The 26,897-nt window shown below is 44.5% G+C and overlaps 2 protein-coding genes across 4 annotated transcripts in view; both read right to left on the minus strand.

The window, feature by feature from the left end:
* The window catches only part of rsu1 (Ras suppressor protein 1), a 30,389-nt gene extending 26,982 nt beyond the window's left edge, over nucleotides 1–3,407 (minus strand). The window contains exons 1-3 of one of the 3 annotated variants that reach the window (XM_013139579.3): nucleotides 3,111–3,407; nucleotides 1,204–1,315; nucleotides 716–766 (exon numbers count right to left, since the gene is read on the minus strand). In XM_013139579.3, the coding sequence (XP_012995033.1) occupies nucleotides 716–766; nucleotides 1,204–1,315; nucleotides 3,111–3,128 (181 nt within the window). In that variant the 5' untranslated portion in view covers nucleotides 3,129–3,407. Of the gene's footprint in view, nucleotides 1–715; nucleotides 767–1,203; nucleotides 1,316–1,515; nucleotides 1,780–3,110 lie in introns of those variants that run through there. The other 2 variants (XM_013139581.4, XM_013139580.4) reach the window with 2 other exon arrangements.
* A 3,217-nt stretch (nucleotides 3,408–6,624) lies between these two features.
* The window catches only part of cubn (cubilin (intrinsic factor-cobalamin receptor)), a 39,734-nt gene continuing 19,461 nt past the window's right edge, over nucleotides 6,625–26,897 (minus strand). The window contains exons 33-66 of the mRNA XM_020041997.3: nucleotides 26,661–26,774; nucleotides 26,339–26,467; nucleotides 25,935–26,067; nucleotides 25,517–25,722; nucleotides 25,055–25,236; nucleotides 24,428–24,620; nucleotides 24,093–24,293; nucleotides 23,434–23,580; nucleotides 22,987–23,177; nucleotides 22,198–22,366; nucleotides 21,834–22,008; nucleotides 21,499–21,677; nucleotides 21,165–21,371; nucleotides 20,782–20,922; nucleotides 20,451–20,635; nucleotides 19,930–20,101; nucleotides 18,091–18,294; nucleotides 17,794–17,943; nucleotides 17,567–17,688; nucleotides 16,759–16,984; nucleotides 16,101–16,288; nucleotides 15,852–16,008; nucleotides 15,480–15,629; nucleotides 15,019–15,207; nucleotides 14,028–14,154; nucleotides 13,610–13,827; nucleotides 10,782–10,987; nucleotides 10,522–10,687; nucleotides 10,150–10,358; nucleotides 9,723–9,864; nucleotides 9,400–9,581; nucleotides 9,019–9,184; nucleotides 8,518–8,753; nucleotides 6,625–7,033 (exon numbers count right to left, since the gene is read on the minus strand). Of these exons, the coding sequence (XP_019897556.2) occupies nucleotides 6,926–7,033; nucleotides 8,518–8,753; nucleotides 9,019–9,184; nucleotides 9,400–9,581; nucleotides 9,723–9,864; nucleotides 10,150–10,358; nucleotides 10,522–10,687; nucleotides 10,782–10,987; nucleotides 13,610–13,827; nucleotides 14,028–14,154; nucleotides 15,019–15,207; nucleotides 15,480–15,629; nucleotides 15,852–16,008; nucleotides 16,101–16,288; nucleotides 16,759–16,984; nucleotides 17,567–17,688; nucleotides 17,794–17,943; nucleotides 18,091–18,294; nucleotides 19,930–20,101; nucleotides 20,451–20,635; nucleotides 20,782–20,922; nucleotides 21,165–21,371; nucleotides 21,499–21,677; nucleotides 21,834–22,008; nucleotides 22,198–22,366; nucleotides 22,987–23,177; nucleotides 23,434–23,580; nucleotides 24,093–24,293; nucleotides 24,428–24,620; nucleotides 25,055–25,236; nucleotides 25,517–25,722; nucleotides 25,935–26,067; nucleotides 26,339–26,467; nucleotides 26,661–26,774 (5,870 nt within the window). The 3' untranslated portion in view covers nucleotides 6,625–6,925. The remainder of the gene's footprint in view (nucleotides 7,034–8,517; nucleotides 8,754–9,018; nucleotides 9,185–9,399; nucleotides 9,582–9,722; nucleotides 9,865–10,149; nucleotides 10,359–10,521; nucleotides 10,688–10,781; nucleotides 10,988–13,609; nucleotides 13,828–14,027; nucleotides 14,155–15,018; nucleotides 15,208–15,479; nucleotides 15,630–15,851; nucleotides 16,009–16,100; nucleotides 16,289–16,758; nucleotides 16,985–17,566; nucleotides 17,689–17,793; nucleotides 17,944–18,090; nucleotides 18,295–19,929; nucleotides 20,102–20,450; nucleotides 20,636–20,781; nucleotides 20,923–21,164; nucleotides 21,372–21,498; nucleotides 21,678–21,833; nucleotides 22,009–22,197; nucleotides 22,367–22,986; nucleotides 23,178–23,433; nucleotides 23,581–24,092; nucleotides 24,294–24,427; nucleotides 24,621–25,054; nucleotides 25,237–25,516; nucleotides 25,723–25,934; nucleotides 26,068–26,338; nucleotides 26,468–26,660; nucleotides 26,775–26,897) is intronic.

A 26,897-nucleotide genomic window follows, 5' to 3' on the forward strand; every position in this document is an offset into this window, starting at 1 on the left:
ATGAACTCTACACTCCTTTTGTAAAGATTATATAATAGTTGTTGAGCCAACATGAGCTGGCTCACTCTTTGTGATCAACATGTAACCTAGCAAATGTAATGTCAAAGTCTATACCGTGTAATAATATTGTAATATAAAAGTAACCACAAATTAGACTTTCCACAATAAACTAAATATAACACTATGAACTATAGGCCAAAGTCATCCCAGAAAAAAATACTAAAGCAAACATGTACTTTCTCAACCATCCCAGTAAAAAGTTAAGAAAAACTGAATGACTTAGATGTTCCACTCGTGAACTACGTACTTCCAAAGGCATTGGTCTTTAAAGCACACCAGAAAGGTAGGCCTTTTAATTTAACCTAACAAGTACAGTTCACATGTGCCCTCTAGTGGTATTAAGCAATATGACATATACACAATGAGCTGCCATTCATTGCCGCATGTCATTTCGATAGCTACACTTCACTTGTTTTACTAATTTAACATAGTTTGTTTTCAAATTATAGCATGCTGTGTTCTCTAAGATTGCTTGTTCACTGTTTAAAATATTTTAGAATCTCCTTTAATCGCCAAGCACATTTACAAGTACCAGGAACTTGACCTGAAAGTCAGGTGCAACTCCTGGAGTGCACAGGCATTCTGACAAAAGCTGTCAATTAAACTACATGGGGAAAACTGTAAATGATTCAAGCCAGGAGAAGTGATAACTTACTTGTAAGCTTGTTGTGACTCAGAACCAGCTGGGTAATGTTGGACAGTGTGACTGCAAAGTAAAAACAGAACATTTCATACAGCATGAAAAGTGTCTACAGCAAGCCTCCCTGCTAACCCTGTATGTACCGCAACCATAAAATATGAAGGGTAGCTGAAAGTGTGATAATGCCATCTCTGTTAATTAGAGAATGTTTCAATCCAATCTACTTTATGGCCAGTAGAGGTACAGGGGACGCACACAGGAGCAGGCTACACCGTTAACTCAATATGAATTAGGCCTACACCTCAATCTTGTAGTAAGAGTAAATTCGGACATACAATGGGTGTTATCCTACATCAACAGCCAGATGTTTACAAAAGCCCACCGTGTCACAGAAGAATAAACTAATAATTATTCAGGGCTGTGTAAAGCTGTTTGTTCTAAACAATTATCTATCTGATGTCTGATCTTTTGGAAGAGAAAATACGAAAAACAACGGTACTCACACAGCCCTGGAATTTCCAACAGGTTTGATATACCCCTATCGCACATATCCACCTCGGGAATATTCTTCTCCCGACTCTCCTCCACGATTTTCTTCAAAGACTTCGACATTTTCTACAATGCAACCAGGGAAAAAAACATTTACTCAGAGATCGAGTTAGGTTGACACTTCTGCTGGTTAAATAAACAGGCGTATACTTGGTAACATGGCCAAGAAAGTTAGCTTGACTGCAGATAAGGAACGGTGTTAGTAAAATACAACAGAAACAGATCGACGGTGTGTAAAAAAATAAATAAACATCCACAATGTTTACCTTTTCGAACGGAATGGATTTGTTATACAATTATGTTGTTAAAAGACAATATATCTTACATTTACTTCCTAGATTTAGCTGCTACTGTGCACACACACCCAACCGGAAGTTGATGTGTGATCTGTACAATGTTCAGCATTCCATAAAAGGGCACTTCCTAGATCCAGCTGTATCCCAAACATTCTACGTGCACAGTTCCGTTTCCATCATGTCGTTTTGCACAACATCCCAAAAAATGGTGCGTTCTCGTGTACATCCAATTAAACGGAGGATTATGCCCTATCGTGTCCTATGCTTGTACTCTGTTGTATTTTTTTAGCCAATTGGATAAAAGGATGTTGCAACAGAACTATTGTGGCAGTGTCACAACGTGGCGGAGAATGTTAAAATCATGTATTACAGTATATGTTGTACAGAGATAATTACACACAAGACATTTTAAACATAATTCGACATTTTAAACATAATTCGACATTTTAAACATAATTCGACATTTTAAACATAATTCAACATTTGGCTGTTATTGTTTTATATAGCAGTTTTCACAATGAGCAGTTCAGAAAGACCTTTTGCGTACTTCTACAGAAAAGACCATGCAGTATTACTTTGTATGCTATTCTATTCACGATTCATGATTATTGCTCGAACAGGCACATTGATTATATTTGTTTGTCATCTTTACAAAGTAACCTACTTATTTTGGATGCAGTAAATGTTAGCTGTAATACCGGTCATTCGGCTGTGGCAAATAATAAACTAACACTTATTTGACTCTGGGACATTCATGCAAGCCTAAAACAGTTCAATAGGTGTGTATTATGAAATGCCCTCACAAGCAACATGTTGAGAGAATTCCCCATGTTCTGCCAACGACATGGTGTGTGTCGCCCTCGTGCGGCAATGTGTGCGGACATGGAAAGGGGTCTATGAAAATCCAACTTTTTTTTTAAATAACTGAAATAAGTTCCTCATTGAAAACGTCAGGGGGTTGGAAAACAAATGTGAAAATATTTTCTGAAACATTAGGGTATAGAGCCCACCAACTTACCTAGATAAACAGTTCATGATCCAAGCATGTTAAAAATGTCATTCCCCTTAGCAGCAATAACATTCCATGTTTTTTTAAACAGCTGTAATAAAAAAAGGTTCCATATTCTTTTGTGTTCTTTAAACATCATGGTGTAGAAATCAATCATCACATGTTTTACTGTAATAGGCCTTTTAACTTTTTAACCACCAAATAAAAATATTGAAACAAATAAAAATGTAATAATCTAACAACAAAAATAGAACATTTGTATAAAACAATAGATAGAAAAAAATCTGTTTTCTGTTCCCAATATACCTACAATTTAAACATGTTTATATTATAGTTGTTGCTGCACCACATTGGATAGCTATGTGTTCGAAGGGAAACAGAAAGCCATTTCATATTTGATTCATAACAAACCAAACTAGGGATAAAATTCAGCACTGAATATCCATTTTCTTAACTTAACAGGTGTTAGTCAGTCCAGTCCAAAACAGCTTGTCTACTAGTGGCAGCCCTCAAGCCCCCTAGTGTTGTCACCTATAGTATGAAGACCTGTTTTTACCTTGCGTGGGAGGCACATGTCCTGGCTCTTATCGTCCTGGCTCAGACACGGTACCTCAAATCAACACACTGCAACCCAGTCGTCCTCCCTGTCCTATTTTTCCTCCGGTGTATAACACCCAAATAGGCCAGGCATGAACAGGAGGTAATCCTCGACGGGCTACCCTGACTGAGTGCTTCTCCCTCAGGGATAGGCTTGGCTGGTCTGGGCTAATGAGCCTCCATACAACTCTCCCTGGATAATGTTCATCTCCCTCACTTAGTCCTTCCCATACATTCTTCTTTTCTGCCCACTTGTTCTTCAGGGCTGGCTGAGGCTGATCATTTGTATAGAAGTAAAACAGAGGGCTCTATATATAGACTGATTATATTTGGCGGAAGGTGACTGGCAACAGATACTTGCAGCACCAATGAACTTCGCCTTCACTGTGTTTTCGTGGGGCGTGGGGGCTGCCCCTCAGGTCCAATCTCTGTTTGCACTGTGAAATATTTAACTTTACTCCACTCACCTCCAAAACCGGAGAGAGAAAAACTCCTCAGAGAAGAGTGTGTCAGTTTTCATTGAGGTTAATATCGCTTGAGGGGAACAGTTTGATCAGCTATTAGGAGGCTGAGAAGTGACAGTGGGGTGCTATTGGTTACCACTAAGTATGAATCAGTATGCATGCATACTACCCATCAGTGTCCCTGCTAGAATGGGCACATGGTTGACGGCCATTTAAATATACTAAACATTTCAGTCTGGGATGAGCTACACCGGAATATCATAGAAAGTTTTGTAGGTCTACCTTAGGCTCATAATAACACATTAGTCTTAAATATGTTTTTATTAAATATTAGTAACAATTTGTCACAGTATATACATAAAGACATGAGCGTGCAACCTTGTAGCTGAGGGTTTTTCTCCTTTTCCAACTAAGCCGGTCCAGCTCCTCCTCAGTTGTACCGTGGTGGTGGACAACTTTCATCCACAATCTCTGAAATCAGGCCTGTCCTGGGGTTTCCGATGATGTGCTAGGTCTTGGTGCAGGCCGCAGTTTTCCAGAGTAGACAGACTCATGTATCATGTATACCATTCTTGTGTCTTGGAGGAAGTTAGAAACAGTTTGTGAGCAAGTCTTCAACTACTTGGATGTGTAGTGGAACAGCGTATTGGCCAAGCATGCTAACCTGGATGACATTGCCCTGTGGGTATGGTGCCATCAGGAGGTGTGTTGGTGACAGTAACAGCTGTCTTGTAGACCTCATGGACTAGTCACTTGTTGATCCGGGGCTGTGTGTGAATTTGAGAGGGCTTACATTTCCCACCCCTAAATTACGTATCAGAACAAGTGGCAGACTGCCAATTTGTTATTTTTCAAACCCTGGTTAAACAGGGTCTCTGTTGGTGGAAGATATGCTAGGGGAGAATTTACAACAGCTGGTTGCCTAAAACCCATCCATGCTAAGTGAGAATAACACAGCTTAAGTCCTCCAGACTATTGATACTCCCCGGGGATGGCTAGACTTGCTGATCCTTCTCTCCCATAGCCACACTGTTAGCTCTGTTTATATCAGTCTGGTTAAGCTGAGATCTCTCCTTCTCCCTCTCCATTTTGTCCGACTCCTCCGACTCCCTCTTTCCGCTGCCTGGAGTGCCCTCGCTCCATACCAGCCCTCCCTTTTCTTCTCTCCGTCCGTCTGTCTGATCAGGCCTGTCAGAGTTGCCATGTCAGTTGATGCATGTCCAGTGGGACCAGCAGTGCTAGAGGGTTTGAAACTCCAGACAAATTAGACCGGCCAGTAACTGCTGGAATTAAACACACTCACTGACAGGGAGCGGCGAGCGTGCGTGTGTGTTTAGAGCTGATATAAAATGGGGGATGAAAAGGGAAGAAGGCCAGGCCAAATATTTCTGATGATAATGTATATGAACAATAGAATTTGGATTAAGGGATGTAAGTATTATAACAGAGATCTTTAATCACGAAAAGGGAGGACCTTTTAAGCTGTGTGTGAAAGATGTTTCTCGGTCCTCAAGTACATTCCTTTAATATTATGTGTAACTGGCCAAAGCAACCAAAGCCCCGGACTGTTCTCTGTACTACCACACGGCAGGAATGGTGTGGCGACTATATTTACACACACTGGTTCCTGAATTATTTTAAATAACAGAGTCCGAGACAACAAGCCCTGAGACAATGGAGAGTGTGAGACACCAAGCCCTGAAACAATGCAGAGTGTGAGACACCAAGCCCTGACTCAATGGAGAGTGTGAGACACCTGAGACAATGGAGAGTCTGAGACACCAAGCCCTGAGACAATGGAGAGTCTGAGACACCAAGCCCTGACTCAATGGAGAGTGTGAGACACCAAGCCCTGAGACAATGGAGAGTCTGAGACACCAAGCCCTGACTCAATGGAGAGTGTGAGACACCAAGCCCTGAAACAATGGAGAGTGTGAGACACCAAGCCCTAGGACAATGGAGAGTGTCAGACACCAAACCCTGACTCAATGGAGAGTGTGAGACACCAAGCCCTGAAACAATGGAGAGTCTAAAACACCAAGCACCTGAAACAATGGAGAGTGTGAGACACCAAGCCATGATACAATGGAGAGTCTAAAACACCAAGCCCTGAGACAATGGAGAGTGTGAGACACCAAGCCCTAGGACAATGAAGAGTGTGAGACACCAAGCCATGATACAATGGAGAGTCTAAAACACCAAGCACCTGAGACAACGGAGAGTGTGAGACACCAAGCCCTGAAACAATGGAGAGTGTGAGACACCAAGCCATGATACAATGGAGAGTCTAAAACACCAAGCACCTGAGACAACGGAGAGTGTGAGACACCAAGCCCTGAAACAATGGAGAGTGTGAGACACCAAGCCATGATACAACGGAGAGTCTAAAACACCAAGCACCTGAGACAATGGAGAGTGTGAGACACCAAGCCCTGACTCAGTGAAGAGTCTGAGAAATTGATGCAGAATGAATGGTATCCACTGATGGTTTGGATATGGGACGTGGTGGGGTAGGTTGTGGGAGGGTTTCACGTCTACTCACACATACCAATACTCCAACACTCTTAACAAGGATGTACACTCATACTCAAGCTCTGTGTGCACAAACACACTTTTACAGTTTTACAGTATATGGTTGTTTCGTCAGTACGTATCCCCTTTGAATGAGTTGAGGAATACATTATTTTATTTTTTTATTACATAAGGGGGTCATATGGAGATTTACATTTATTTAAACATGACTTCTCCTTCCTTTGACCCACACACACATGCAACATCTGCAAAGTCACTCAGTCGGTATTGAATTTTAATCCCAGGTTTAACTGTTAATCCAGGGAGCTTTTTGAAAGTCTCATAACGAAGGCCAGTGATTGGTAGATGGGTAACAATAACAAATCCAATATTTAGTAACTCTAAGCATGTCAAGTTGATAACTGAGAAAATTGAGGATGGACAACATTGAACCACCTTGACTCTACCGCGCTGTCATAAGACACTGTAGATAGGTGGTACATTTGAAAACATTCCCTTTATTAAAGATTGCTACTGTATGTCGACTAGCACATCAAGGATCTTATACAAATAATACATTCATTAAATACACACTTGCCATTTAGAAAATTATCTACAAACAAACTTTCATGTTCTAACATATTCTATTTTCCAATTTCCTTATTTACATTTGATTGGCCTGCTCAGGCCTCAAGGGGGTGTCCAGCTTCACTGGCATGATTAGAGAATCTGTAAACAAGCATCTGGTCAGCGCGTGTGTGTGTCCATGCTGTAGGATAATGTGTGTGTGTGTGTCTTCTCAGCTGCTCCATGTCAACCTGAACCCAGAGGGCAGGATAGAGTACTGAGCGTTGAAGACAATGTAGACATTGTGTGAAGATGCTGTGAAGGGAGCAATGTTGGTCTCCTGTGAAAAATATGAAACGAAGAGAGGTTTAGAGGAGTGGTTATTTAATGCATAATGCATGCCATTATGCTACAAAAATTATACGTAGCAATTTACAATGTCTACATAGTATAATAACTATATATATATATATATTAAATAGATGTATCTACAGTTGTGTTAATAAGATTGCATACCCTGGCCGAACTTGTGAAAATCTTTTGGAAGGATAGATTTTTGGAAGGATAGTGATCATATGAAGCCATTTATTAACACAGTTGTTTGGCTCCTTTTTAAATCATAATGATAACAGAAATCACCCAAATGGCCCTGATCAAAAGTTTACATAACCTTGAATGTTTGGCCTTGTTACAGACACACAAGGTGAAAAATATAGGTGAAAATGGTAATTAAAGGTGCATTTCCCACACCTGTGGCTTTTTAAATTGCAATTAGAGTCTGAGTATAAATAGTCAATGAGTTTGTTAGCGCTGAGCAGGCTAGATACTGAGCCATGGAGAGCAGAAAATAACTGTCGAAAGACCTGCGTAACAAGGTAATGGAACTTTATATAGATGGAGAAGGATATAAAAAGATATCCAAAGACTTCCAGTCAGTACTGTTCAATGACTTTTTAGGATCTTCTAGGATCTTTTGATACCAAGAATCAAAATCTCTCTTGATACCAAGAAAGATTTTAGCCAAAACTGCCAGAAGAATTGTTCAGGTACAAAGAAAAACCACAGGTAACCTCCGGAGAAATACAGGCTGCTCTGGAAAAAAGGCGGTGTGGTTGTTTTAAGGAGCATGATACAACGATAGTTGAACAAAAATGAGCTGCATGGACGAGTTGCCAGAAAGAAGCCTTTACTGGACCAATGCCACAAAAAAGCCTGGTTACAATATGCCCAACAACAACTTGACACGCCTCACAGCTTCTGGCACACTGTAATTTGGAGTGACAAGACCAGAATAGAGCTTTATGGTCACAACCATAAGCACTATGTTTGGAGAGGGGTCAACCAGGCCTGTAGTGAACAGAACACCATCCCCACTGTGAAGCATGGTGGTGGCTCACTGATGTTTTGGGGGTGTGTGAGCTCTAAAGTCACAGGGAATCTTGTGAAAATTAATGGCAAGATGAATGCAGCATGTTATCAGAAAATCCTGGCAGACAATTTGCATCCTTGAGCACGAAAGCTGCGCATGGGAGGATCTAAAACGACAATGACCCTAAGCACAAGGCCAAGTTGACCCTAAAGTGGTTCATTTTCCAAGACGAATGGGCAGCCATACCACCTGCAAGAATTTAGGGTCTCATAGACAACTATTACAAAAGACTACACGCTGTCATTGATGCTAAAGGGGGCAATACACAGTATTAAGAACTAAAGGTATGCAGACTTTTGAACAGGGGTCAGTAAAAAAATGTACGTTGTTGCGATGTTTTGGAATACCTGGGAGAAAAACCATATCTTTCAAAGATTTTGTGTAATGCTACATACCGCGCCACAGTAGGGACCAATAGGAGGAGTGCTGGCGTCTTTCCCGTCATACAGCTTCAAATAGTTGTTCTGGCAATCTCCTGGGTCGTCTATGCTGATCTGGGCAAATGTGACCGTCACCACGCGCCCGCTTGGAGCCCTGATGCCCCACTCACAATGGGTACCGTTAGCATAAGTGCCAGGGTAGTTGGGACTGGTCACAGAGCCGTGGTCTCCGTATAACTGACCTCCACAACCTGCAGACAAAAACACACACGCAAACAGATTCGCAGGAGAACACATACCGCTCAAACTCTGACCGCACTAAAAAACACCTGCTCAGCTCAACTTCAAAAACCGCATGGTATATTACAACGGGTGTGTTAGAATGCTTTTTTAATAAACCAAAACAGCTGTTTTGCCATTTGATTGGATAGATCCCGAGGTCTTCCAAGCCTGGGAATGTGGCAAGTCTCTTGTCTTTTTTGGGAACAGGACACCACGGTCAGTTACATTTCTCACCTTCTGGTGAGGAGGTCCAGGTGATCTCAAAGCCGTCACGAGCCCCAGAGAAGTCACTCTTGAAGTTCAAGTAGAGCTGGTTGGTGCCAGGGAATATTGGATTGGGAAGAGTGTTCCCACAGTACTTTCCCAACAGTGGAGCAGACGCCGTACTGCCATTCCGGACCTGACCAAGATGAACGAGACATTGTGTTTGATACACATACAAAACCAAAGATGACTAGGCTTGACACTTTCATCAAAATGTTATGGAAATGTAACCTTGAAATATGTCAAAAGCTTTCAGCTGGGGCCCTATATTAGAAATCACGCAAATGGTCATTTATTTATCATCAACTGAGACTGAGCTAGTGTGTCTTCAGATTGTCTCTCTGTTCTAACCTCTAGGTAATCAAAACTACAGGTGGAGTGGGTCTCCAGGTTGAAGCTGTCAAAGAACAGAGAGATGGTGTTGTTCTGGGGGGCCTGGAGGATGATGATGCAGTCCATGTTGTGGGGGTAGATGTCAGGCCAGCCTGGGCTCTTCAAGTAGCCGTAGGCCTGTTCATATGTCCTGCTGCAGCCTGGAGGAGCACACAGGAGGACGGGAAGGAGAGGCCATCAGCCGAAGGAGGTGAACACAAGCTTAACATAACTTGAGTAGTGGAAGATGGTCAAATGAATTACGACTGAAAGGAAACATAAGAATTCTGTCATCGCCACACCTGCCACCTGATAGGTCAGACTCATTCCGTTGCCGGCCATGAAGGCGTCAGACTTGAAGACAATGTGCATTGTTCTGCCGTAGCTGTAGAAGTCTGGGATGTGGTCCGCAGGACAGAACTTGTGTGACTGTCCGTAGTCTCCCTGCGAAGCACGCAATACAAAAAGGAAGTGTTCCCGTGGATCATTTGAAGCGGCTTTTCCGCAGAGCATGAGAGATGTCCTGAATGAAACACTTGTTTTATAGACACATGGTCAATCACTATGCAAGAGACAGCGTAGTTGCACCAGAAGAAGGGGGAAGCTCTCCTCTCAGTGCAGTTAAAGCCTTTACATGGAGAAACATTTTCCATTAAATGGACCTTTCTACCACAGGAAACGTGATACGTTGTGCCTTGAAAATATTCGTACTATCCCTGGGTAACTCACCACGGGCCAGTCGCTCAGTTGCAGAAAGTTGGCGTTACAGCTCTGGCTGGGCTGCAGGTTGAACTGCTGCAGCGCCACTTTAACATTCTCCTGAGCAGGGGCGTCCAGGACCCATCGACACTGGGTGAAAGGTGGGTAGGCATTGGGGTACATAGGAGATGTTATGGTCTGTCCTGCTGCTGTAGCGTTCAGAGTACCTCCGCAAATTTCTGGATAACACACACACACAGGCAATTTATTTAAATACCAATATCCACATAACAGACAATTCATAAAAATATGTGCTCAGTGTTTAATTGCTGATAGTCTAAAGGAATATGTGATGAGTGCCGGGCAGCGGACTGTTAAAGACAGGAAGGGAAGGTGTCTTACGTTCCTGGGCCCTGTAGGTGGCGTTAAAGCCCCGGTAGCTGATCGAACTGTCACTGACAAATTGGACGGTCAGGAAGTTACTGGCAGAAACAAAGGGACCCGGTATCACGTCGCGTCCACAGTATGTCCCCACCAGGGGGAAATTCATATTGTCTCCATCAAAGATCTGAGGGTGCAGAGAGTGGGGGAGGAAAATGGAGAGAGAGATGAACGAATGAACGAATGAAGATACAAAGTAATAAATGAGAAGATCTGCTCACATTGACATAGTCGTAGCGGCAGGTGGTGGTGGAGGACCCCTCCAGTTCAAAGGAGGAGAAGGTGAGGTTAACCACTTTGTTGATGGGCATAGCAATGGTCCACAAACAGTCCAAACCAAACTCATACTTCCCATCACCGTTGGAATCCGGAGAGCCAAACATCGCCATTGGAGTGGAGAGATAACCCCCGCAACCCTGTGCAGGGCCTGGGACAGACGGGGAGGGGAGGGGGGGGGGGCAGGGGGGACAGACAGGGGGAAGAGGGGAGACAGACAGGGGGAGTGAAGAGATAGATGGGGAAGAGAGGGGACAGACAGGGGGAAGAGGGGAGACAGACAGGGGGTAGAGGGGGACAGACAGGGGGAAGAGGGGAGACAGACAGGGGGAGTGAGGAGATAGATGGGGAAGAGAGGGGACATACAGGGGGAAGAGGGGAGACAGACAGGGGGAAGAGGGGAGACAGACAGGGGGAAGAGGGGAGACAGACAGGGGGAAGAGGGGAGACAGACAGGGGGAAGAGGGGAGACAGACAGGGGGAGTGAGGAGATAGATGGGGAAGAGAGGAGACAGACAGGGGGAAGAGGGGAGACAGACAGGGGGTAGAGGGGAGACAGACATGGGGAAGAGGGGAGACAGACAGGGGGAGTGAGGAGATAGATGGGGAAGAGGGGAGACAGAGAGGGGGAAGAGGGGAGACAGACAGGGGGAAGAGGGGAGACAGACAGGGGGAGTGAGGAGATAGATGGGGAAGAGCGGAGACAGACAGGGGGAAGAGGGGAGACAGACAGGGGGAAGAGGGGAGACAGACAGGGGGAAGAGGGGAGACAGACAGGGGGAAGAGGGGAGACAGACAAGGGGTAGAGGGGAGACAGACAGGGGGAAGAGGGGCGACAGACAGGGGGAAGAGGGGAGACAGACAGGGGGAAGAGGGGCGACAGACAGGGGGAAGAGAGGTGAGAATCATAATTTGGGAGAGACAAGGGGATACCGGGAGAGGAAGATGTCAACATTTTAATATAACAAAATGGCTTTGAGTTTACATGTGAATTTCCATAATTGACCAGCAGGTGGCAATAAATGTCCATGATTCAAAAAGCTAAAAAATAACCTAACATAAACATTGCAACAGCCAAACATCTGTAAAGGCTCACAAAAAATGTGTAATTATAAAGAGCTGAAGTTCCAGGTTTTGGGCTTTCAACATTGATTACTAGGACAAATCAGGATTGAGATAAGCATGTCATTTTAAGCTTGTGTGGAATTAAAAAGTTTCAACTAGATTCCACAGCTACAAAGTCAAAATTGACTATATCAAACAAATTTATTGAAAATGTTTTGCTTTAAGCATGATAAACCTAGAACAAATTAGGTTTGACAGAGAGTTTGTTTTAGTAAGACTGGTGTCCTTCTTTTACAATTAATACCGTTACTGGCATTCCCCCAAGAAGTTAAATAGGAAATGACTAACTTTTGCAAGATAATTTGACATCTGATTAACGAACATTAGCATTGATATGAAGATCAGATATCTGTTCTAAAATGTAAAAACTAAAATAATCTTTTCAGAGGGTGTACTTCCTCACATCACTGTAATATAATGAAGAGTAACACCGTCCCCATCTACTCAGCTGTCGTTCCTGCTGCTGAATGTCGCCACTAAACTAGACGGCTAACGTGAACATTGAACAGAATTAGTTAAAAAAAAAATCCCAACGCTCCACCCAGAGAAAAGGAGTGTTTGTGTGTGCAGTCATAAAACTTCCCCCTCTCCCCAGTCCATTCAGCTGGTTCAGCTCCTCAAACACCCTCGGAGGGCATTCAGCACCATGGGGAAAAAAGGGGGGGGGGGGTGATTTAAGAGCAACACACTGAGTGGGTTGTTTCACCATGGATCTCTTCTAAGACAATGAAGACATTTTGGAATCTTAACGCTCTCTGTACCTTTCGGACACATTTGTATTGAGACTTTAAAAGAAATACGAGAAAAAAATACATTCAAATACCTATATTCACAAGCTTGACGCTAGCGGACTCTCTCTCTTTTTTTGTTTCGGGTCTGAGAACACTAATATGTCTGGCTGGCACCCGGCCCAGTGGATGGACAAAAGGCTGTTCTGTACAGCAAGCAATCATTGGGAATGTAGCCCCCCTTCACCCAGCCACAGACCAGGGGAAACCACAGACTGGCTGTTTTTTATTGCTCTATAGAGACCTACTGACCTCCATTCAATATGTTTTTATCAGGTTAGATTTGGAGAGACACTGATTTAAAGTGGAACTGACAGCATGTTAACAATTTGAAATACCCAGTGCATAACACTGAATGTCCCTGATTTACAACCCGATACCTATTTATTTGACTTTCAAGTAATATTGGTGAATTATATGAATCATTAATTGAACAGCATTCATTAGTTCAGCAAGAATTGCCTTGCTCTATGTCATGGAATTTTTAGCCAAACAGAACCAATTTTAAAAACCTCCCACAAAGCTGAGGTTTACCTTCGCCTCTATTATGACTATCTGTTTATCTGATTATCTCTTTCTTTCATATCTGTTTGTTTCATAAATACAGTCAGTTCCACTTTAAGGTTGTCGATGAGACATTAAGACTTGATTGGAGTATGTAGAATAGCATTCCTGGTCTCTCACTGATCTAGTGACACTGAGAAACAAACTGCAGTAGCTGACGTGTCTTGGGACTCTCAGTAAATATAGTCTCCATTACTGACACAAGTAATGGCCAGTGTTTCTAACAGGTAGTGTAGGCTCAGCGACAGACGAATAGGACCAGGGAACATAACAGCATTAACACTGAAACAACCTACCCAGCGTTTCACTGTAGGTGGCCCTCCAGCCAAGGCCGGACACGGACGAGTCCGTCTTGAAGACTATGAACATCTGATTGGTTGTGGAGCGGAGGTTGGGCGGGAGCGCCGTGCCACAGAACTGGCCCATCACAGGAGCCATGGTGTTGGGCCCGTCATACACAGCCACGTAGTCATAGTAACAGGATGACGACGCCTCCAGGTGGAAGTTGTTCCACCTGATTGGTGGAGGGAGAGGCAAACGGTTATGGGATGTCTGAGGAGGTCCCACAGGACTTAATAGGTGTCAACCTTTTTTTTAATCAAAACAGTCATGCACTCATGTCTGTACATACATACAGTATGTAGGTATGTATAGATCCTGAGTTCACGCTATGCATTTGCTCTAGCTTTTTTCCCAGATCCCCGTCGGACTCACTTCAGGCTGATGATGGTGTTCGGGCTGACAACGATGTGGTAGGTACAGTTCATGTTGTGGTGGTAGTTGTCAATGCCAGCAGGGCTGCTGACCGTGCCTGACGTGTCATTGAACACACCTCCGCATGCTGAGAGAAAAACACACGCATTAACACCACCCCACAGCCCCGAAACCAAACATCAGTCCGCCACTGACTGGAAATTCAATTTGAATTAAAAAAAATATATATATATTAAAACTGTATTTTACTGGATTTGACATAAAAGCAGTTTTAATTTAACTCCAAAATAAAAGCAATTAGGTTCCTATTCTGCTAATCTGACCCTCCGAAATGCGGACACTCACACGGTCTGCCATCTGACCGGAACACTGGAAATGAGTCATCGCTCTCCAATCACAAAAGGCTAGAATGGACGCCTTGTTCTACTTTCTAAAGAGTCTGAGTCATCTAGCTACTGGTCATATGGATTAACAGCCCTGTCTCACTACATGACTGACTATTACACACGGAAGAGTGCTATTATTATGACCTGTTTATGTCTGTGTGTGTGTGTGTGTGTGTGTGTGGACTGTAAGTGTGTGAGTGTGTGTTGTGTCTGCCCGGTCCTTAACATCTGCTGTGGCCCGGTATCCAAAACCATGGCGTCTCTCTCCTCTTAAATCCCCTCCGATTGTTAGAAAGCGCAGCGTCTCTCCATTCCTCACATTCTCCACTGGGCTGAGTTGAGCCCCCAGCACGGCAGTGGCATTCCCCTCTTGATGGTAAACAACCCCAGACCTACGAGGCCAAACCACTGAGCCCTGAGGCCCGGCCCGACCCGGTCGGGGCCAGAACACACGCTCAGATGGGTAGATGGTAATGACTCCACCTTGCCTTTTGGCAGACCAGGCGGTCGTTACACCAAGTTGCTTACAGAAGAAGAGAAGAAACCCTCCAGCCATAAGACTCAAGGGTCTGTTAAGGATGGAGAACCTGAAGCGTGATACTCACGTATGGTCCGGTACTCAGCCAGGAAGCCGCTCTCACTGATGATGGAGTCAGAGTAGAAGTTGACCAGCATGGGTCCCAGGGTGTTGAAGGGGCCGGGGATGGTGCTACCACACACTGTGGCCAGAGGGGTACCGGTGGGTTCTGAACCCTTGTACACCTTAACCCCGTCAAACAGGCAGGTGGAGTGGGCTGGGACGGGATACCAAGACCCAGGTTACAGGGGAACATTAAGGAATTCCAGTATTCTAGATTATACATTATTTATTATACATGATACATACTTTATGTGTGTGTGTGTGTTAAAATGTGATTTGAAGGTAGACTGAAGGTCAAATAGAAGTTGGACATCCGGCTGACATTCCCAACAGCAAAGCAAAAGAAACGAGAGAGAAATCTCCTCTGCAGATGTTACACAGCCATAACGTTGTAAGAGAGTTCAGATGGCTCTTCTTCCTTCTCACCTTCTACATGGAAACTCTTGAACTCGAGGAGGATGACAGTCTGGGGTCCAAAGTCGATGAGGTAGTTACAGTTGGAGCTGTCGGGGTAGTTGGCTGGGTAGTTGGGAGACACCACCCGGCCAGTGGAGGCAGTGAAGTTAGCGCCACACCCTGAGAGAAGACAACAAAATCGACGTATGAAGCATTACCACAGTCAGTGTGTAGACACAAGTTCATACTGGACTGTGATACATTATCACTGTCAATGTGTAGACACTAGTTCACACTATACTGTACACTGATATATTACTATAGTTAGTGTGTAGACACTAGTTCATACTGAACTATGAAACATTACCACTGTCAATGTGCAGACTGATGTCCACCACTCACGTGTGATGTAGCTGGCTGAGAAGCCCCTGCCTTGGGTTCCGATGGACTGGAACCTGGCGGTGATGGTGTTGTGGGGAGCGATGATGGGGGCTGGGGCGGAGCTACCACATCCTGTAGCTAGCAGCCGGTCAGCGTTCTCACGATCACCTGCCCACATCTGAAAGGAAACAGTCACACCAATAAGTACCAATAGTGGCCCGTCACAGGGACAAAGCAGTGGTGTGTGTGGGCGTGTGTATATGTGGGCACCTTAATGTAGCTGCCCTGGCACTCCCCACTGGTATCGGGGATCTGAAAGTCTGGGTTGAAGTTCATTTCCAGGTGGTTGCCCTCGTGGGCGATGATGGTCCAGGAACACTCGATGTTGGACGGGAAGTTCTGGGGGTAGTTGGGTGACTTGATGATGCCCGAGTCAGCATGGATCACTCCTCCACAGCCTGAAGGACACCACAGTACATCACAACAGACCATCACAACGGACCATCACAACGGACCATCATCACGGACCATCACAACGGACCATCACCACGGACCATCACAACGGACCATCACAACGGACCATCACCACGGACCATCATCACGGACCATCATCACGGACCATCACAACGGACCATCATCACGGACCATCACAACGGACCATCACAATGGACCATCATAACGAACCATCACAACAGAACGTCACAATGAACCATCACAATGGACCATCACAATGGACCATCACGACACATAACAACACTACAGGCATTGAGGCTTTAACCCAAGGAGAACGGCACGATTAACCAACAACAGAAACACGGATCATAGACTGGAACCCACGTCACTGACAATGATGGACCGACCGTTATCACAACGTACTACGGCAAAATAAACTGCGCCCATCCTGGTCACTGATTGAATGACGTCCTACCTGAGGAGTCCGTGGACCAGGTGGCCAAAAAGCCTTCCTTGCCCACTGAGTGGTCAGCCATGAACACCACTGTGAGCTTGTTGGACCCTGATTGGATGCTTCCGGGGGAGGTGCTTCCGCAGTACTGGCCAATTATCGGGGCCCCAGGGGATCCCCCGTTGAAGATGGTGACAGAGTCCCAGCCACAGCTGATGTGATTCTCCAGGTTGAAGTAGCTGAATGTGAGCTTCCATGGAAAACACAGATGTGGAGTTAAAGGGACAGTTCTGGAGAATAGTCTGCTAGAAATCTATGCACTTCCACATACAACAAGCGACCAAACTTGAATAAACATCGAAATGATGGTTGTGTTTTATAACTACAGCAGAATTAATACTATGTATCATGAAATGTATTTGTTCAAGCTGTATAGGTACATCTTAATTATACAGCTCCGGAAATAAATTAGAGACCACTGCACCTTTTTCCTTTTTTGAAAGGAAAGAAAAAGGTGCAGTGGTCTCTTAATTTTTTACAGAGCTGTCTACCATGCTTCTACAATAATGTTACTATTAGTAAAGAAATGGGGACCCAAATTACTAAACACAATCAGCTGTCTATCTACCAATAAGACACGTTTATAGAAAATCCAGCCAAAATAATTAGCTCCTTCCCATAAGGACGGACACTGTTGTAACAGAGTTAGCTATTTAGCTGATGTTAGCAACTGAAATCACACACGAGATTAAACTGAACTCTTGAATGTGCTGAGGAACCCTTCAGATGAGGGTTATAGTGACACTAAGACGACCCCTTCACCACCACTCACAGTGATGGTGTGTCCAACCGGAGCCTCCAGGAGCCAGGCGCAGCGACTCGGGCTGGGGTAGGTGTTGGGGTACGAAGGGCTGGATATGGCACCTCCCTCACCGGTCTGCCACCCACCACATTCTACCGAGAGATGGAGAGGTTAACCATACATGGCCTGTACGGTTGACGGTAAATATCAAACTCATTTGAAGGACATTCGGGTGCAATGTTTGGGTTGGGACTTACCTGAGAACAGGTACTTGGCCTTGAAGCCCAGATCTCCCACAGCCTGGTTGGTCTGGAAATGGACCCAGAGTCCAGACATGGACACCACCAGGGGAATACTAGGTGTGGTCTGGCCACAGAACTTGGTTAGCAGATCCCCACTTGAATCACCTAGGTTGGGAAGAATCACATTGTCTCATTTGAATGAAGCAATCTGTTTGTGTCCCATGTATGGAATGTATAGAGGGGGGGCAATGATGATTGCTGGGGTCCCAACCTGTAGCTGTCTGACTATCAGCTGAGCTCATTGTCACTCACCTAGGCGGAACTCAAGGAAGTCGTACTCGCATCTCTGATGGCTCTCGATGTGCAGGTCTTCAATAATGACAACAATGGAGGAGTTGATGTGGGTAGGGTTCTGGATCAGCCACTCACAGCTCAGGTTTTCGCTGTAGTTAGAGGTGAGGTAGCCTGGAGAGGTGAAGTTACCTCCGGCTGGGTCACTGAGGATACCCCCACACACTACAGAGGAAAACAGAGGATTAGAATCACGAAAGCACCGGAGCCTATTTTAAATTCTATGTATCCTGAGAGGGGCTTTCATACATTAAATCAAATGGAAATGTGTCGTACATGCCTCTATAAATGTCAAAACAACTTTAAATATTTGGGGTATGTCCAAGCGCACTTTATTGAAAATCTTTATTGAAGAAAGATGTACTTCCTACAAACTTACCTAGCTATATTAATATATCTTAAGGTAAATGCCCTAAATGTAAGTGGCTGTGGATTAGAGTTTTTGCCAAATGGTTAAAATGTAAAATATCAATGATACAGTGGATATAAAAAGTCTACACACCCCTGTTAAAATGCCAGGTTATTGTGATGTAAAGGAATGAGACAAAGATAAATCATGTCAGAACTTTTTCCACCTTTAATGTGACCTATAACGTGAACAATTCAATTGAAAAACAAATAAAAAATAAAAAGCTCACAATAATCTGGTTGCATAAGTGTGCACAGCCCTCTTCAGATCACCCCACAATTGGATTCAGGTCTGGGCTCTGGCTGGGCCATTCCAAAACATGAATCTTCTTCTGGTGAACCATGCTTTTATGGAATTGGATGTGTGCTTTGGGTCGTTGTCGTGCTGAAGGGTGAACTTCCTCTTCAGCTTTCTAACGGACGCCTGAAGGTTTTGTGCCAAAATTGCCTGGTATTTGGAACTGTTCATAATTCCCTCCACCCTGACTAAGGCCCCAGTTCCAGCTGAAATAAAACAGACCCAAAGCATGATGCTGCCACCACTATGCTTCACTGTGGGTATGGTGTTCTTTGCAGTGTTGTTTTTGTGCCAAACATACCTTTTGGAATCATGGCCAAAAGGTTCAACCTTGGTTTCATCAGACCATAACACATTTTCCCACATGCTTTTGGGAGACTTGCTGTTTATTTCTGCAAACTTCAGCTGGGCTTGGATGTTTTTCTTTTTAAGAAAAGGCTTCCGTCTTGCCACCCTACCCCATTGCCCATTCATGTCACATGTAGCACACAGCCAATACTTGCCAGAAATTCCTGCAGTTCCTTTAATGTTGCTGTAGGCCTCTTGGAAACCTCCCTGACCAGTTTTCTTCTCGTCTTTTCATACATTTTGGAGGGACGTCCAGTTCTTGGTAATGTCTCTGCCATATTTTTGGCTCTGAGATGCAACTAAGTAAATGTCAGGAAAATCCTACTAGAACACCTGAACTTTATTTGTGATGAATCAGAGTCACTTTAAATGATGGCAGGTGTGTAATGACTTCAATTTAACACAATCAAGTTTGAATGTGATTGGTTAATTCTGAACACAGCCACATCCCCAGTTATAAGAAGGTGTCTACACTTATGCAACCAGGTTATTGTAAGGTTTTTATTTAAAAATGTTCCCCCTCAAAGATTTCAGTTTGTTTTTCAATTGAATTGTTCACATTATAGGTCACATTAAAAGTGGAAAAAGTTCTGACATGATTTATCCTTGTCTCATTCTTTTACATCACAAAAACGTGGCATTTTAGACTTTTTATATCCACTGTATATATCACCAGGTAAGAAGACTGACTAATTTTTACAGCACTGACCCGGGGAAAGGTTGAGAAGGGGAGGAGCACTACTCACAAGCATCTTCACTGGAGGAGTAGCTCGCGGTGAAGCCTCCATTGGAGACCGAGGAGTCGGTCTGGAACACCACAGTCATAGTGTTTCCTGATGACCTCACCTGGTAGCCTGCTGGCACAGTGCCGCAGAGACGCTGGAGTCGAGGAGCCGTGGCCCCAAAACCATTGAGCACCTGACAATGGAGAACCAACCGATCAGAACCAGTTAGAACCACGGAACTGAATTAGAACCAATGCAGTCATCCCCGAAACATGGGACGAACAACAATGCTGACCTGCCTGATTACACACTGAAATAGTTGAATAAAGTTAAACTTTAGATTACCGGTTTATGACTACAAAGCATGTGGAGGAAGAGAAGAAAATGTGCCACAGACTTACTGAAATTAAACCAAAATGAAGAAAATACGGACAGAAATTATGAAAAGGTGTGTCTTGATTAGGAGAATAGAGTGTCTGAAATGATGAGAAAAAGACCCAAAAAGAAAGGGAAGCGACAACGGACCCATTGGTGGGACACACCTCCACATAGTCAGCATAGCAGCTGCTCTCGCTGCCCTCCAGTCGAAGGTCGTCGATGGTAAGAGTGACCCTTCGGCCCGAGGTTACAGTTATCTCCCAACGACACGTTCGGCTGTGAGGGTACAGATTGGGGTAGTTAGGGGATGAGATGGTCCCGGAGGGCGCGTTCAGCTCACCGCCACACACTAAAGGGGGAGGGAAGAGAGAGGGATGGAGAGGGTGAGGAAAGGTGTTGTTTACATCAATACCAAATCTTCGGTCAGTATTCACTAACCACCACAACACAAAACAATGACAACAAACTTCACACAGTTTATGAAGTCACATTTACCTTCGACACTGGCCACGAATGACAGGCTGAACCCTGGGGCATTTCCACCGCTGTCGCTGCTAAACCTGATGTAAGCAAAGCTGTCTCCCGTGTCCATTGGGCCAGGAATACTGTTCCCACAGTGCTTTCCCAGTAGTCTACCTAGAATAATAAAGACAACCCTTGGTGTTACCGACCTCTCAATTAACAAAACAACCTCAACGACACATCTTACTAGATCTCACTCAAACGAGATGAACATGAATTCCTAACTAATACAATTGAAGGGTGCACGTGGCCAAAACATCGCCCAGCTTTGTTTGGGTATTTTCCGACAAACTAGAAAATCCAGTGATAAAAGCCAAATTGAAAGTCAAGTCTTTCCATTACTTTTCCAGTCTTACCCGAGGCATTGTACTCTCGTATCTCCACATAGTCGCCGCTACACTGGGTGGAGCTCTGGAGGGTGAAATTGTCGTAGCTGAGGGTGAGGTAATGTCCGGTCGGGCCTTCCAGGTACCACTCACAGGCTGAGTTGTCGGGGTAGTTAGCAGGGAAACCAGGACTCCTGATGGTACCACTCTGGCCAACGTAGGTACCGCCACACGTAGCTGCCATTGGAGAGTGGGTTGGGACCAAAGGTATAGATAAGGACCGTTACAACCGTACCCATTATAAACAGCGGACCGATTTCTGCTGATTTACTTCGCTGTATGTGTGTGTGTTTACCATACTCACCAATGGAGTACTTGGCCTTAAACCCTGTGTGTGTGATGCTGGCATCTGTGCGGAAACGCAGGTACATATTGGTGCCAGTGGAATGCTGGGTAGAGGGCCTGGTGTTGCCACATAGCTTGGCGATTGGGTCGGCATCAGAGGTGGCGCCGTCACGGACCTCTATGTAGTCATATAAACAGCTGATGGAAAAGCATCGGGGGTAAGTTTGATGAAACCCAGAACAACAACACCTTGAAAAATATATGGGTCCGGTCTCAGACAAGCATGTACCCTAAATAAGAAACAATAGGATCATTCAACAATAAAAAAGAAACACGACAAATGTTTATCCATACTTGGATGTAGTCTCGATGTAGAACTCGCCCTCAAAGTCAATCTGGACAGACTCCCCGTTTGGTACGATGATGACCCAGACGCAGTCCACATTCTGGGGGTAGTTCTGGGGGTAGTTTGGTGATGTGATGTAGCCTGGAGGGTCTGAGTCCTGGAGCTCAATGACTCCCCCACAAGCTACAGGCAGAGAGATAAAACACACGACATTCAACTAATGTAATTACGAGCAGATGGATGGTTTGAGGTTTCCATTTCTTTCTAAAATGACCAGATATGTTGTCCTAAACATGCAATCCCTATCTGATAACACTGTTTCAACCAGTCCTACAGAAAGCTGACCAGTTAGATCAACTGGCGGTATCTCACCCAGACTGTGGGCCTCAAAGGTTAGTTTGAAGCCATGGCCCTCATTGTTGGCATCAGAGACAAACTGAATGTGAAGGTTGTTGTCGGTTGTCTGAGTAATGGAGGGGAGGCTGGTGCCACACAGACGACCCCCTAGGGAAGGGGCCGAGGCATCTGGACCATTCCTCAGCTATGGGGTGAACACACACACACACACACACACACACAGAGAAAGGGTCAGAGGGGGAATTGTCATGTTACAATCCAAATCAGTCACGGGGTTTATTGAACTTGAGACTGAATAATTTAGGAAGAATAATTTCAGATACTGTACTCTGAATCCAACTATTATACAGTGTATACCATAATAAGCCTGAATATCAATTGTTTTTAAAAGAAGCATCTAATAAAATCATACAGACATACATAGAGTGTGTATGGGAAGTAATCGGACCCGTTCACTTTCTCCACATTCTATTGTTGTTATAGACATCATTTGTAGTTGATTCAATTAATTTGTGGCATCAATAAATACGCAATATCCAGAAATGACTAAACAAAAAAAAAATATTTGCATGTATGCAAATATTCTCTGAATATTTATACACAAGATATTTAAATGGAATTAATAAAAAAACCGTCTACAATATAACAAAACATGGAGAAAGTAAAGGCCCTGTATTTACATAATATAATATATACATACATTAAACATCAAAGATTTGATGTAATTAAAGATTCTATTCTAGATATGCTCTACTCTTTTTTTATTGTCATTCTACCCTGCAAAGCAGTCCTCTGTTGTCTTACCTCCAGGTAGTCTCCTGAACTGCAAGCAGTGCCGGATCCCTGGACCTGGAAGGGACTCTGGAAGTTCACGGACACTCTGAACCCTGGGGTCACCATCACGTGCCATCTACAGTCCAGTCCAGGCGGGTAGTTCTGAGGGTACCGCGGGCTGAACAGCACACCCCTGTCCATGTGAAGCAGACCACCACAACCTGGAAAGACCATGAGAAGGTTATTTGATCGTTAATTGTCCCGGAGCCCCTGAGATTTGGGGAAGAATGAGCTGTATTGTCAAAGTGATGGAGAAACGTTTATGCCGACGATACAAACCAAAAGGAAAGCTTGGGATATTAACCAATAGGACAGCAGCAAGATCGGGACAAAGACATAACCAATGTCAACCAATGGAAAGTCAGTAAGGTCCACAACATCCGGAGAATGGTTCAGCAGGTTTGTGACGGGTCTCACCCTTGGAGTAGGAGGCGTTGAAGCCCATGCCGCTGACGCTGCTGTCTGTTGTGAACCGGAGGAACATGGAATCCCCAGTGGAGTGGATGGGACCAGGCGGATCACGGCCACACATGGTGCTGAGCAGGGGGGACAGGTTGGTCTCACCTAGGGAGGGGAAACACACAGGCCTAAATACCAGGGAGACCAAGCAATACCGGATCACCTAAAAGATGTGTTAGTCCATCTTAATTGACATTTAAGGCTGGGTGTTTTGTAAAAGCACTTTGTGAAAACTGCTGATGTAAAAAGGGCTTTATAAATAAATGTGATTGATTTGATTGATTGATAGTTTACTTAAGCAAAAAGCTAACATTTCTGCACAAGGGTGCCATGTTGTTGGCAGAAAACTATTACCTTAGCAATTGTTCAAGCTAAAGTCAAAACAACACTAAGCATATACTGTAAGAAACCAAAAATGATTTGTGTAGAAAGAATAATTTGGTAATAACTACGTAATGCACACTATGTTAAACGCGATATCAATTGAATAGCCAATCCAAAATAAAGAGAAATGATTACGTGTTATCTGAAGTTGTCTAAAGAGAAATTCTCGATTTTCCTTTCTGTTGCAAAAGGCTAGTCTTTGTCCGATTGAAAAGCACCCTGGCCCCTCTTACCGTCCCTGATAACCAGGCTGTCAAAGTAGCAGGTGGGTGTGTAGCCCTCTATGTCCAGAGACAGCAGGTTGAGCTCAACGATGGAGTCAGGGGAGCGGATTACCCAGGTACACTCCAGGTCGGGGTCATAGCTGTTTGGCCAGCCAGGGGAGAAAAGGAACCTGGGGATGTCCCCTGGCATCAGAACGCCCCCACAGGCTCCTACACGGAGGAGTTGGCACAAACATTCAATTACACCGCGGTGGTGAAATCTTAACATGACCTCATTTTACATTACACGACACCACATACAGGGTACTGTTTTCAAACTAGGGGCCCATAGAACTCCCACTGACCTGGTGCTATAGTGGGCAGTGGTCCTGAGCTCTCTATGGCTGACCACTCGATGAGGAAGCCTCTTCCCCCGATCATCGAGTCTGACTGGAACTCCAGGGTCACGGTGCTGCCAGAGCTAGTGACGGAGGCGGGCAGGGACAGACCGCAGAACGTCCCCAGGGAGTAGGCATGGACGTTAGGCCCATCAAATATCTGACCACGGATAGAACATGACAGAACTTAACAAGACGGGGTATTGACTTGTAGATTGTTACATGATTTTCTCATACCTACACTGTATATAGTATTTCAAATGTTTATTTACAACAGAGACTGGCATTTACCAGTGAGTATTTCAGGAGAATAGTGATTATTTATGTCACATATCGCTATGTGCCACTCAATTCAAACTACTCAAGGCAATTGAGGTAGAGTAGTGACTCTACTTATAGATTAAGCACATATAAACAACACATTAAACATCCAGCCCATAATATATGGGCATTATATATGGGCCTAATATATGGGCCTGTAATCTTTTGATCTAATATAAACCACATCAGAACCAACATGGCTTTTCGAGATGTTTCCAATTTAAAGACAATCGAAGGTAGTATTTTTCAAATAATCAGCTGCTTAGACGCCACCTTCAGCTGGTCGTAGTAGCAGTCGTACAGGTCCTCGATGTCAATGACCAGGAAGTGGATCTGGATGTAGTCAGTTCCAGGTACAGTGATGGTCCACCGGTAGTCTGCGTTGTTGGGGTATGTCCGGGGGTACAGAGGAGAAGCTATCTGTCCTGAGGTACCTGTGATGTCATTCCCATACACTGGAGGAAAACATGTTCTGTGTTTAGCACTGTGACTGTAGGATCAGATGGGTTTAGAAGTCTGTAAGGCTGTGCATTGTAGGAGTTTGTGCTTGCTTAGAAAGAACTGTGTCAATCAGGAGAATAAGATAGACCATAGAAAGACATTGTGTTCGTTGTGTTAGTGAGAGTTTGTGGGTTGTACAGAAGGAGACGACGCACCTAAGTAGAACACACACTCACACACACACACACACACACACACTCACACACACACACACACACACACACACACACTCACGGTGAGAGAAGGTAGCTCTGAATCCTGCTCCGCTGACGGTCAGGTCAGAGTGGAACTTGACCCACAGGATGTGGCCAATCAGGGACGTGTAGTTTGAGGGGAGGGAATTCCCGCAGAACCGACCAACCAGAGTGCCCGTAGAGTTTCCCTCTCTGATCTCCAGGTAGTCATCGTTACAGTCAGAACTCTGAGGCAACTGGAACATACTGTCACAGGGTAGGTCGACTATGAATACATCACCATGGTCATGACTAATCATGAACCTGTATTAGAACTATGAAGAAACCCTGGGCATTGTTTCCCCAGGAGGAACGTGTCTTCCAATGTAAAGTCAACGTAGGCATTTGGACATCAATTAATATCAAGGTCATTATTCATATGTAATTACCTCTGTAATGACTGTATCGTTAAGACTCACATAAAAGAGAGCTGGAGGCGGTTCCCTGGGGAGCTGGTGATGGTCCAGACACATTCCACGTTTGGAGGGTAAGCGTCAGGGTAGTTAGGGCTGTTGAAGGCCCCGGTCTCCATGATCATGTCCCCTCCACAGCCTGGGAGAGAGAGGGCGACGCGTGGGTTAGGGGATTCAGAGAAGGCCAGGACTAAACCCAGGCAATGCTTTAGTACAAGACAGACTGTCAGGTCAGTGTCAGAGGAATGTCTCTATGAAGATTCCAATAAAGAGAGGACATAGCTCCAATTGTATATGTGCTTCATGGAAGTATGAATTTTGTTTCTACACTGAAAAGCAATTTAGTTGATGCAATAAACAAACATCGGGTCCCATTTTTATCGGGTCATTCTATGACGGCAGATCATTACTTGAGGTGGAGCCTGTGAAAGTGGCTCTGAAGCCCTTGCTGGAGACAGAGGAGTCCGAGACAAAGTTGACGACCAGGGCGTTACTGAACGATGTGACAGGGTGAGGGACATCCTTTCCACAGTATCGACCTGAGGGGAACATAGAGAATGACCTCATCTAACATCATGTACAGTATCTTTGTTGTGGAGTGGAAAGTTGAGTTTTCATTTTCTACTTTGAGACTGGTATCTGCTTAAACAGCATTAAATGACCATTTAACGAATATACATTATATCGTTCATGTATTTTTCTAATAGGGTAGCTCCTACAACTTGGTATTACCGATGACTGGTGCCATGTAGTTATCTCCATCCAGGATCTCCACAGAGTCCTCTGAACAGTTGGTGTTGAGCATCTCCAGGTCAAAGTCCGTGAATGACAGGGTCACATGATTGACTTGGTGTGGGGAATGGGAGAGGTGATATTTGTCAGTTCACACACAAGGTCTGTGTGATATTTGGCTTTGGCACTTAACTCAAACCTTTCCACCATTAACAAGGTTTTCACTTCCTCGAGGAC

This window comes from Esox lucius, chromosome 21 (genome assembly GCF_011004845.1).
Source record: "Esox lucius isolate fEsoLuc1 chromosome 21, fEsoLuc1.pri, whole genome shotgun sequence".
In the NCBI taxonomy this organism is placed as follows: Eukaryota; Metazoa; Chordata; class Actinopteri; order Esociformes; family Esocidae; genus Esox; species Esox lucius.